The 13408-nt window shown below is 37.1% G+C and overlaps 1 protein-coding gene across 10 annotated transcripts in view; it reads right to left on the bottom strand.

Annotated features, from left to right (window-relative positions):
- The window catches only part of SMARCA2 (SWI/SNF related BAF chromatin remodeling complex subunit ATPase 2), a 118973-nt gene that overhangs the window by 6810 nt on the left and 98755 nt on the right, over nt 1-13408 (bottom strand). For all 10 annotated transcript variants that reach the window (XM_054652860.2, XM_077172090.1, XM_077172092.1 and 7 more), the window contains 3 exons: nt 12769-12986; nt 1350-1455; nt 16-117 (listed from right to left, as the gene is read on the bottom strand). In XM_054652860.2, the coding sequence (XP_054508835.1) occupies nt 16-117; nt 1350-1455; nt 12769-12986 (426 nt within the window). The remainder of the gene's footprint in view (nt 1-15; nt 118-1349; nt 1456-12768; nt 12987-13408) is intronic.

The raw sequence follows: 13408 nt of genomic DNA on the forward strand, positions 1-13408 counted from the left end.
TTAACTCATTCAGACCTGAGATCCCTCCAAGTTGAATGTCTGTGCATTGTGACACAGCAACATGACATCTTTTTCCAAATCCCCAAGACTCCGATATTTATGGTTGCGAATTCTTTCCTGTTGCATTTGTTGAGGAAATGAAGACAAGTATTGACAGGCAGTGAAGAAAGAAGAACAGCAGAGAGGAAAATGAATTAATATTTGATTCAACACACTAAAAGCTTTCTCTTAAAAAATTTTACCTAAGCATCAAGATAAGTATCTCTTTAAAACATAGAATGTCTTCAACCATGCTATTAGCATATTATTCAAGAAATGCATCAACATAAAAGAGCAAAAAATTAAGCAATTTCTTTGTGAACTGTAAGGGTTAAAATCAAGAGAAATGGAGCTCTTTTGGTAAAAGAATTCCAGTTTTGTCTTTCTAGGAAAGAAACCCAGTAACTTTTAACACAAGTGAAAGATATAGAATTATGACATCACCCAAGCTGTAACATGCTGCCTAGACCCCATCTACCAAACTCTGTTTGGATCTGACCTGGCTCTTCCAAGGCATGAGGCTAGGGTCTAGAAGGGAAGCCCTATGAGGAGCCAGCTGAGATCATTTGGTCTGTTCAGCCTGGAGAAGAGGGGACTTATGGGAGACCGGATTGTGGTCTACAACTTCTTTATGAGGGGAAGTGCAGGGGCAGGCACTGAACTCTTCTCTGTGTTGACCAATGATAAGACCTGAGGGAATGGCCTGTAGTTGTGCTAAGGAAGGTTTAGGCTGGATATCAGGAAAAGGTTCTTCACCCAGAGAGTGGCTGGGCACTGGTAGAGGCTCCCCAGGGAAGCAGCCACAGCACCAAGCCTGACAGAGTTCAAGAAGCATTTGGACAATGCTCTCAGGCACATAGTGTGATTCCTGGGGATGGTCCTGTGCAGGGCCAGGAGTTGGACGTGAAGATATGTTTCCACCCCTTCTAATTCAGGATTTTTATGGTTCTATGGTTTTGAACGTAAGTATAGGTATATTCCCCTAGAACTATGAAATCCTTGTCAACAGTGTGTTTTTTACCATATCTGTTGACAGATTCACAATTAGGTCTTTGCAAAAAAAGGCACTGAGATGTCATCCCTGTCACATTACTATAGTTGGATATGGCCTTGAAATTACAGTGATACACTGCAATATACACCAAACAAAATTACTAACAAATTGTGTGACAATGTTTAAAGTCTAACCCACCAATACAGGTGGCATGAAATATTAATATTGTTATTTTAAAAACAATGTTATGGTCACATTTCTGTAAAACAAAAAGAAATGGAGGAATCTGCACTTCCAAAATTCCTCCATTCCTTACCTTTATCTTTTTGAAGTCCACTGGTTTCCTAATCAATTCATAATACTCTGGTAGTTCTTTCCTAGATGGGAGCTGAATGAAGACTTCACTTAGCTGCCGTCCTGAACTGTTGAGAAAAATAAAGCCATACGGAAAAGAATTATTACAACTTTCTCACAAAACACACACACATGCTATCTAATAGTGAGAAAAAAATTAAAATAATGGAATAAAATCATGGTTTTTCTTTCAAATAATTAGAAACTGAACCTGATTTTTAAATTTGGTACAGATCATTAACTTACAATTTGAAATTTGAAACTGTTGTCCTAACATATCACTAAGATGTCATTGACATCTATCATCACTAGAGATGAATATGTAGAAGAGGCCTTATGAAAGAAAACTTAGGATTTGCATCTAAATTCCACAGTCTTTTGCTGAGTACACTCTTATTGTTTCCTTGTTCAGTAATTTTTAGCAATTCTCCCTTCTGTCACTCTTTAAGTTTGTCTTCTTCTTGATCACTATACAGTTAGTCTTGTAATTCTTCATTATAGCAAACCATACTGATTTCCATTATACTATATGCTGATTGCTATTACACTAACTCGATGTTACAACCAAAAAAACGAGTAACTTCTATTAATGACTGTTGGGTTTCTGGGAAGATCATTCCAACTATATGGAAAATCGCTACTGCCATTTGTACTTCTTCATTCATTTGAAATAAAGCGACAGATTTTCTACATAACTTTTATACTATCGGAACATTGCCTATAACTTAGATGTGTCTGTTCACCCTCTTTTAATAGCTATTATAACACTTTTGTATTGAGGATCTTTTTTTTTAATCTTCTTATTTGTCATTTTCCAAATAATACATGACTACAAGTCACCTTGAAAGAAAATGTGCTGATGACACTTATGGGTTTAGTTGGTTTTGTGCTGTTTTTGGTTGGGTTTTTTCCCCCATGTGCATGCAACTTTCATAGAGTAGCAGAAAAAAGCAGTCCTCTGAAGAGCTATACACAGCATCCACAAGCATTTCCCAGCTCACATTCACATGCTTCCTTCTCTCCCAGCTACTCCAGAAAGGCCCTGCTTTCTCAGCTGAATTTTCAGATAGTATCTCAGGAACATCAAATTCCACAGGAGTTGGGCAAGAAGGCTACCAAGTACTGGTTTTCCCCTGGGCTTTCTCTTGCACCACCCTTCAGAGTGGTTTAGGATCTTATCAGATATTAAACTAAAACTAAACTGAAGGTTAACTGAAGCAATTCTGCAATGGAAAGTAAGGATGATAAAAAGCATAAAGCTGGCAACAGCTCTCCCCTTTATGGAAGTAATGAATGCTTACTATACAGAATGCATTTCTTAATGCCTGAGGTAACATCAGAATTTGAGAAGGTACTATTTTTCTTATATACCTGATAGATTAATTAATAAGAAGGAAAAACAGATTTTCCTTGTTTCTTATCTGGTGTTCACCTAATCCACAATTTTTTATTCTTCTCAGTTTGGTCGTGAGACAATGCTGCTCCTTCCATCACAGATGACAATAATGTAAATACTCTAATTGCAGACTGCTAATCAGCATTGTTCTACAGAAATTTTGACACCAACAGGCAGCTAGACTATTTTTTTGTTCAACAGAGACCTAGAAACCAAAAGCCTCTGTCTCATCCTGTACAGTTGCATCAGACTCTCAGCAGCGACAGCAGCAGCGACAGCAGCAGCGGCAGCAGCAGCGGCAGCAGCAGCGGCCCTTGCCTGCTCAGCAGTAGCTGCCAAGCTGCCTCCTGGGTCTCAGCAAGGTTCTGGCACACACCTGAGTGTGCTCCTGGGTGTGGTTGCTGCAGGTGAGACAAGGCAGTGGGCATATGGTACAACGCCTATTCCAGGAGAGGACAGTAAAGCCTAGGTATTCCTCCCATAACTTACAGCCATTGGGACAGATACCCACAGAGCACAGAGACCACTGGTGGCTCAGCAGCAGCTACTAGCAACTTCACCCAACAGATCTGATTTACTTGGGAAGAACGGTGTTACTGAAATAGACAAAAGCATACAATGGCCAGGTAACTATCACGGCCAAGTCTTACTTATTTCTCTCCTGCCAGGAAATAACTGTGAAATTTTGGCCACTGCACCTGCCATCTCCTTTGATATGGACTCATACATTCATTATTTTTTACTTCCCCTGTCCAAATGTTTATAGAATGTATTTAAAGGCATCAGCCTTGTTCTTGACCTGTGTGTCTGTGTCATGCTACATGACAGAATCTGTCTTCATCACAGACTGCCCTCACAGTGAAACTGGGAGCAATACAAGGAAAAGCAATGCATTACATATACATTCTACACAACTGACTGAATTAATGTGTGCTTCTATTCATTCGAAATTTGAGAACTGCATTTTTTTTTAATTTTTTCTTTTTTTTTTCGTTCACAGAGGGAAGTGTTGAGCAGTAACAACTGCAACTGAGATCAGTGGAATTTCTTCTGAACATATACAACACAATGAAAACCAGCAATTGGATCTCTGGTGCCCAAACAGTATCTTAAAATTTAAGTTTCTATTCCCTGTTTATAAAATGAACATAAAATACTCTGAAAGAAGTACCGTATCTGCAAAACATTCAGACTCCTTAGGAGCATTATACAGAAGCCTATGGAGAATTCAGCTATTCCTAAGTGATCAGTGCCCACCTTATACATGCAAGGCACTGATTGTGAGGAAAGCAAAACAAAACAAAGCAGTATCCTCTTGCACCATTACACAGCACACTGTAATTTACCTGCCTGCACTGGGGTACACTATGAGTGTGGATTAGCTATATAGAAGGACTATCACTGCTGTGTTTTATTTCAGCCGCCTTAACAGAAATTCCTATTTGAGTAAAATTACTGAACCACTGATGCTGGCTTTCTTCAACTGTGCTTCAGAGTCTAATACTGAACAGAATTACTTCAGTAAAAATGAAACAGCCACTAATAAACTAATTCTGATCAAATTTTAAAACATGTTTAGCCTATTTGTCCTACTGAAGTAGTTTCTGATGATTATAGCTTTTAATCTCATGGCTGTATTATTTTCTGTTTTTACATCCACATTCTCTTACACACCCACCCTCATATGGTATTTTATATTAAAAATACAACTCATAAATTATTAAACAACAATATTCTATTTTCCAAGTGCAAACCCAGCCAACTATGATTTGTTCACACATTCTATTAAGCTAAGAATGCCATAGAAAACCCTCAAGCTTTTGCTTGATATAATTAATTAGTGAAAATCACTTATGGCCATGAAAGAAAAAGCATTAAGGGCATGACAGAAAACTACAGCCTGATTTTTGTTTAATCAGATCAATAACAGCTTATTTTGTTCCATCATTTTTATAGAACCTACTCTCACAAAGAAGTACTATCTTGCACTCCCATTGTATACATGCATCCATACTATAAACAAATGGGATCTTTTCTAACAGTCTCAAATTGCTGTGTTGTGGATACAGTAGGCGAAAATCAGTAATTATTAATGCAACTCTGATTTTAATCCTTTTGCTCACTTATGTAATTAGAAAATAATAACCACAACAACTACCACATAAAAATCATGTGCAGTAAAAAAAAAACAACACTTATGGTTGCCTAGCAACTAGCAGGCTACGTGCTGAAAAGAAGAAGGACCAGAATAAATTAAAAGACCTGACTGTGAAAGAACTGTGACAGTTCATTGCTACTGCATCAGCTCAAAATGCTAGTCCCATGTGTGGTCACATTAAAAACACTTGCATACTGCACAAGTTAAAACAGCATTAAGAAATACTGCTTATTTAGAAAATGTTTTTTGCCTAGAAAAATATTTGTGTGCAATGTTTTCAATTGTTTCTCATTTCTGTCAAATCGCTTACAAGATGCATACAAGCGTATAATTCCATCCTTTTAGTCAGTATCGTCTTTGGTGAAATGAAATGCAGGAATCCATTTGTATGAGGCTCCTTTTTATTATTTGCTTTTCCTGGCAGTATTTGGCCAGAAAAAAGCTGCCACAGGCCTGTTAGAAGTATACTACTATCAACACTCTTTCTCCTTTGGCATTAAAAGGAGAGATAACCATAAAGCTGAAACTGCAATATGTTCTTGTATTTCTGGTAAATTTCAAACTTTTAAGAGATAATGAAATTCAATTTCAATTCAATTTCTTCAATTTCAAGAATGAAAAGTCCTGCATGCTTGCCCAAGTCAGAGCGCTCACAAACAGAACCAAGGCTTGAAAACTACAACTTTAAAATCAAATGCAACTCACAAAGATGCTATTTAAAAGAAAAGTGTGGGGGAGGAGAATTACAAGAGTTGACATAGTGACTTCCAACAGTAACCCAGCTATGTAGGGACATGATTAATTTTCATTAGTGTTTAAGGTCCTTTTTTGGAACTGACTACAGCAATACATGGTAAACCTGTCCTCACTATTGAAATGGAAGTGGGTAAAAATAGTTAAATATGTAATCCCTGGGTTTGACATATGGCTATGTATTCCATAACCTGAGCTTGGATGTAAGTAAAAATTATTTGTGTGTTTGAATATCCTAGAGTACCAGTTGGCATAATTATTTACTAGTTAGATCAGTAATGGCTGTGTTACTCTCCATTTTAAAACAGTTATAAACTGGCAACTTAAGAAAACAGCTGAAAAGACTATGAATAAAATCCATTTCACATACAGAGAAAATACCCTTTCCCTGAGCTGTGTCATCAAAATGCTGAGCACTACAGACAGGGATAGTCTCTTGCCAAGCAGGCAAAAGGCACAAAAACTCCACCCTTCAATTTTTTTCTATCTTTATTTGAACGTGGTCAACAGCTACGTGATACCAGGAGAAGATTTTGTGAAGTTAACTGCTACACCACGCAGGTCCTTACTTTTAATCTATGAATAGATCAGATGGCAGGTAGGGGACAAATGAAATCACTGTAAGGAACAGAGCAATCAGCATCCTGGGACTCTTGAATTCAGCTGTTGATATTAATGCAAAGTTAATGCAAACTAGTGGTAGTATCAAATTTGTACCCAGGAAACATTAAATTCTAATGCAAGGCAGAAGAAAACAGTGGGTTTGTAAGGAATTTGAAAGATTGCAAGATATTAATGACAGAATCATAGAATTACTTATGTTGGAGAAGACCTAGAATATCATCCAGTCCAATCATTAAGCCAGCACCCAGTCTACCACTAAGTGCCACATCCTCACACCTTCTCAATACCTTGAGGATAGTGATTCTACCACTTCCCTAGGCAGCTGGGTCCAATGACTGAGCACTGTTTCAATGAAACATATTTCTCCCAATATCCAGTTGAAATCTCCTCTAGGGCAACTTGAGGCCATTTCCTCTTGTTCTGTTACTTGCCACCCTGTAGAAGAGGCTGAACCTGTCTCAGATAGCAGTTGTAGAAAGAAAGCAGTAACATGTTCCCTAGGCCTCCTTTTCTCCAGGCTGAAACCCCCCTAACTTCCTCTATTGCTCCTCACAGGACTTATGCTCCAGACTCTTCACCAGCTTTGTTGCCCTTCCCTGGACATGCTCCGTCACTTCAGTCTCCTTCTAAAAGTGATGGGCCCAAAACACAGGATTTTAGGTGTGGCCTCACTAGTGCCAATTATAGAGGGACAAGCATTTCCCTAAATCATCCTGCCAGGATGAAGTATAATTAATTTTCTCTACTTTACTTTTATTTATTAATCACAAAAAGAAAGCTACCCTTACAGCTTGTCTTCCTCTGAAATAAACCATAAGGAGGAAAACTACCACAAGAGAAAAAATATAGTTTAGGAGACTAAGTCTGCATGTGTATGATGTAGATCAGCAGCTGGGGCTCAAATGAGGCATAAAATTTCCTTATTATGAAAGAAAAGGTATCAGCAGTAAAACCCTCCCTTCTTTCAAAAGGTTACAGCATTTTAAGTAGACATACAAACTATTTTTTGTGTACCAAACTTATTTGGTGGTGCCAGGCAATAGGATGAGAGGGAATGTGTAGATACCAATGCACAGAAAAGTTTCACCTTAACATAAAGAAGAACTGCCTTACTGTGTGGGTGACCATGCACTGAAACAGATGGCCCAGAGACTGTGGAGTTTCTCTCAGTGGAGACATTAAAGAAATGTCTGGAGCAGCCCTGTGTCATGTGCCCTGGGATGACCCTGTCTGAGCAGGGACCAGATGACCTGCTGTAGAGTCCCACCTAAACTGATCCATTCTGTGGTTTCTTTGATTTTGTGCTGTGAAAACATAACATATATAACATATGATTCCATGATATTAATTTCTATGGACATTCCCAATTTTGGAGGGTAAGAAAGAAAAATTAAAAGCATGGGAACTGGAAAAAACATGTGACAATAATGTTGGACTGATGCAGTGCAACTTGCTCTCTTCTAAACAGAAGTTTTACACTGCAAGGTTAGAATAAAGTACCAGGCTGTAATGGCATTTAAATCTTAGTTTAAGAAGTAATTGCAACAAAATCTCAGATTAATATGTATTGCAAATGGAGTCTGCAAGGTGAAGCTTTACTTGGGAAAATCAGGATCAATGTGTAACTGGAATCATGTTTCCAAGTCCCTAATCTAGGGTCTTGCTAATGTACATAATCATATAGAACTTTTTTAAATCAAGGAACAAAGGCCAAATCTATCTAGTTATTTCTGTCCCACCATTCCATATGGAAAGATTACAGAACTCTTAATTAACAACTTGTATGAATTAATAAATGCTTCCAGTCATATGACCTTGTGACCACCATCTTATATTTTTACATATTTCAACACTTCCTGTATTTATGCTTCCCTTCTTTCCCAAGTGTGGGAAAGTGAGAGCAACCATCTTCCCCTCTCAAGACTGGATATACAAACCAAGCTGTTTCCTCTTTTGAAGCTTTCCCATGCTACTTATCACTGAAGTAATTATTTACACTTTTCTTGGTGTTAACAAATCTTTCTTGAATGGAAAAGCATTCAGGTACCATATACAAGTTTTAACAGTATCACATATAATGACATACACCCATAATTAGTATTTCCATATCCACATATGCAATAGCGCCACAATAAGGCTCCTGTTTTCTTATGTCTGGACAATATTGATGGATCATAGTTGGCTTTGATCAATAATTTCTCAGGTAATTCTTCTTCTGTCAGTTCCATCTGAACTGGCACTTGAATCAGAAGAAATGTTTCTGAATTTCTTATTTTTTGGTACCATATAATGCACTCTGAGATACTGTACTTCATGCCATTTCTTTTACTCCAGACATAACTGTGTCCAGTCTGCTGTGATTAACACACTGCTATGATGTTTTACTTCTGGCCAGGACATTCCTCATTTTTAATATATATCATAAATACATTGTGATCTAGGCCAACACCAATTCTCCAAGACCTTCTTTCCAGTTTATCAATACCTTTTTAAACAGTGCCTTCAGCTAGGTATTTTTACTTATTTTCACTCAGATTAATGAGCTTATTCATTGTATCATTCTTTCATACTAGCTTGTAATGTTCCTATGGTACCCTAAAAATGCTTAACAAAATTGTAGAATCATAGAATGGTTTGGGTCAGAAAAGACCTTTGAAGATAAACTAGTTGAACTTCTCTGCTGTGGGTGAGCACAGACATCTTTCACTAGATCAGATGACTAGAAGTCAGAGTATTCTGACCATCTTTTCTTTCCTACTTTTGCTTCATTACAGATCTAATCTCTATTTTAAATGAGTATAGATGAAACTTACATTAATTCAGCTTAGCCTGTTATGGCAAAGTAGTGTAGAAGAATAAAAAAGGATCTGAATCTGAAAAAGGATCTGAAAACCACTACATGTTTTATGGTTTGATACTGAAAGCTGAGTAATGAGACCACAGGTGCAGTTTAAAAAGGTAGCAGTGACTTCAATAGTAATTTCTATTTAATGATTTGGAGCAGGTACCCCACAGTTCTTCAGACTGAGGTATCAGCTATCTGTTTCCAGTTTAACAAAGATAAATATGAAAATAAAATAAAGAAATGCCTATCAGCATGAAGAAAATCTTGAAGCACATCACTCCATACTGAAATCCAACGCAAAAGAGACTGCATAAATCAAGTATGGTCAACTTGTCAAAGACCTCAACAATTCTAACACCAAAGGCACTGAAGCAGTGCAAGCTCAATATTCTCAGTGTCCTCCATCTTTGTCCTTTTTAAACTATTTTCCTTATTATATGGGACACATCCTAGACACCGTAATTTCAGGAAATGAATGCTGGCTGTCAGTCAAATCAAATCTCACCGCAGTTTTTTTCTCCTTCAGTGTGTCTCTAGCTCTCTAGAAATACACAAAAAAAAATCAGCTTTTACTTGTAAATTGCTCTCAAAGAACTATTAAACTTATTGCCAATGGAATGTTTCATTAAAATCAACATCACATTGGGATTCACAATGGGAATAAAAGGATATCGGAGGATTGCTAAACTGTACTGCATGAAAGAGAAAAATATAAATTAAATGGTTGAAATTGCACTGAGGACATGGAGGAAGAGCAAATTGACCTCAATACTGACTTCCATTTTCTTGCATCGAGTTCTTTATCTGAGGTTTACAGGTACTGGGATAATGACCTCTGCATTCCTTTTTTTGAGAATCATATGTTGCATTTATTCACACTAAAAATTTACCTAAAATACTGCTAATATGTCTGTTTAAACTAGTTTTGATCTTCACATTTAAGTTTGACCATGCATTTACTATTTACTAGTGCTCATTGTTTGTACTACCAAAATCTTTAGCTTTCCTTGACATAGACAATTTTTTTGGATGTTTTTTAAGTAAGGGAGGAAAGGGTAGTATTTATCCCCAGACATTTACGACTAAAGTCAAGTTCTAGACAGTTACGAAAGCACTTGAAGAATCCTTCCCTGCATCAACATTAGACAGTGTCACCACAGAAAAGCAGCCAACTAGAATCTCAGATTTTTGTGAGCACCATGGATTTTACCTTTTTTTTTTTAAAGGCTTTAATAAGAACAGAAATGTGGTTCTGTATTTAAAAGCAACTCTTCTCAAAAGCAATGGAAAACATGAGATAAAGCATGGAGAGACTTAATAGCTTAGTAATGTATTCTTTTCACTTTTTTTTGTGCTGGACTTTAATCTGCACAAAACTACTAAAGATTGTAGAATTGGCTTCTACAAAGTAACTCAGCCCTAAGTCAGTAAGATTTTGGATGGGTATCACCTGATCACCTTTTGGGACACAATCAGTTCTACATAGTTCAGATGAGCCCTCTGGACTTATCTTAAAGAAAAGATGAACACCTTTTAGCACTGATTTAAGCTAAAGACAAAGATGATTTCAAACATTCAAATACTAAATACATGAAACCCATTTTTTTCCCCAGATGAAACTCATGGCCTACTTTTCTTCCAATTAACCTGTCCCTCTATACTTGCCCCAATTGCCTTCACACTCACAAAAGCCCAGAGCTGAACCCCCAACAAAACTGAAGGGTTCCAATTCCTAAAACCCACTTAATTCTACAGCTGCAAATCCTGAAAATATTAATTGAACTTTAGAGCAAGTTAACCCCAAATATTTTAAGATATTTGAAGTTCCCTGATGCCTAAATTTGTAATATTATTTTTTCATACTATTAGATGGTTTGATGTTCTCTCACAAAAAAATCAGAATGCAGAAACTTGGAACTCCTCCTTATAACTTACAGCACTGAAGAGCTCAGTTTAAGATGTATTTTTAATTCCTTACAGAATAGAGGTCCATACACTTTTTCAATTGGAAGTAATTTTGTCTTGCATAAATGTGGGCTCCAGGGAGAGGAAACAGTATGCCTTATCACTATACAATAGCTCAGCTGTTAACATTTTTTGACTTAAATCAGATAGGAACTTCCTGGGGGCACAAACATCAGGTAAAAATCTTTAACCTCCCCAGAAGCCATCAGTTACTATCAGTAGCTATCCCCTACTGAAGGCTAGTGGAAGCAACTTTACTTGCTCTTTCAGAAGTGAGTAGTAGATATCCTGATCAGAAGTGCTTGGTGTTTCGAAAGAAGGCTCAAGGCCAAGGATCCAAAATTCAGAGATGCCTCCTTCCAGTCCTAACTGGAATACCTAAACTTAAACATTTCTCCCTTCTCAGCTATTCTGTTAACTGAGAGTCATTCAGCAAGCTAAATACACTGAGATTGTAGTCAGCTTCTTGCTCATCATGTTTGTTGATATGAATGCTGTTGCAATACAACAAGATACTTTTTGATGTACTCTATAAAGAGCCCACAGACCACAGAATGGTTCATTTTTAACAGTTATATCCAAAAGAACTCAGAGATTACATCAGTGTGTGCTTCACCAAGTACCACCCAAACTACCCTTGAGCTAGAACAGATGCAGACCTAGAACAGCAGCTGCAAAAAAGGGCAGAGTGAAGTTGCCATTTAAAGTAAGCAACTGAAAGTTGTTTACAGGCAAAAAATACATTGCTACATCTTGATGCAGGTCACCTAATGCAAATATTTCTTGATTTTCTCTCAATGCATTTAGTATTAACTTAGTTTATAAGAGGTGCTATATGATCTACGTAATTCAATGTACAGCAAAGAAGGGATAAGCACACAAGGTGGCTTTACTGATTTTTGGCAGATACAAACTGCGTTTAAATACAACTTTTGCAATCAAGTCTGATTCAAAGACATTATGAACTAATTCTTAATTTCTTGCTCATGAAGCATAGGTGATTTGCAGTTTGAAAATCTGCAAAAGAGAAGTCTTCAAATGATATTTCAGATTAGAAAGAGTATTTTTCCCTGAAGTCCAACTATTTTGCATATTTTTATGCTGAAAATGGGGATTTCTTGACAAACAGGATCCCATGTCTGATGTTTCAGTATTTCTGTATTTTTTCTTTTGGCAGCTCTAATGCTCATGTTATGAGCTGTACACATTTCGGGCAGTCTTTCAGTCTTTCATTGTAATACCCATGTAAACTTGAATTAATAAATCTGTAGCCATGTCTTTGAAAAGATTAATTTCAACACATGCTCACGAAATTGAAGGAAAACCCTGCTCAAGCTGAATGTTCTTAAGTACACACCTTGAGCAGAATTACTTAATTCCTAAGCAGAAGCTCTACACTTACTTTTTTCTTACTTTTTAAAATTGTGTTTCAACAACTTTCTATCAGATGGGTCTTAAAAAAAACTCTACAAAGCTTGAGACTTTCAGGATCAGACCCTAAGAGGAATTACTCTTCAGAAAACAGTGTCAACATGTCTTTCTAAAGACTAAAAATACAAAGTCGTTATAAAAGGCAGAGAATGGTATCAGCAGGGAGGGAGAGAGCACACGTAATAGAGATAGACTGTCTCCAAGCTCACCTGTCCTTGTAGTTTATCACAGTATCAATGATGGCATTCATTTGTTTTGTCAGTTTGGGTGGATTGGGCGACAACTTCTCTGCAGGAGGTCTGCCTCTTCTTTTCTTTGCTTTCTCTCCATCCTCCTTCCCAGAGTCCTTATCCACGTTTCTTCGTCTCTTTCGCTTTTTAAGCCGGACTTCCTCTTCCATTTCTTCCAAATTGCCGTCTTCAATTGCCTGACAACCACGGATTCAAAAATTATGATTTTTAAACAAAAGAGACATTGCAAAGGTAAATAACAAACTATATTTAAAAACAACAATAAAAACCCTCTGCAATTCCACAGAATGCAGATAATTTGACTCTAAATGTTCTGTTTATTTACAAACAAGAATACAAGAAACTGATCTATTAGCAATCAAAGAGACACCAAATATTAACTTTTCTTAAGGATCCCACTATCATCTAAACATGTTCTTTTATCTGAACCTTGAATTCTGCACCAAATTGCATTTCACACATACTGACCTGGGGTATTGTCTCAGTAAATGTACAGAAAACATTCATTTTCTCACACCAGTGTCACTTCTGGGTTACACAGTTCCATGCAAAACAGACTTTGATACCACTTGTTTTCAAACAGGAGAGTCTATATTGT

This window comes from Agelaius phoeniceus, chromosome Z, assembly GCF_051311805.1.
Source record: "Agelaius phoeniceus isolate bAgePho1 chromosome Z, bAgePho1.hap1, whole genome shotgun sequence".
Lineage (NCBI taxonomy): Eukaryota > Metazoa > Chordata > Aves > Passeriformes > Icteridae > Agelaius > Agelaius phoeniceus.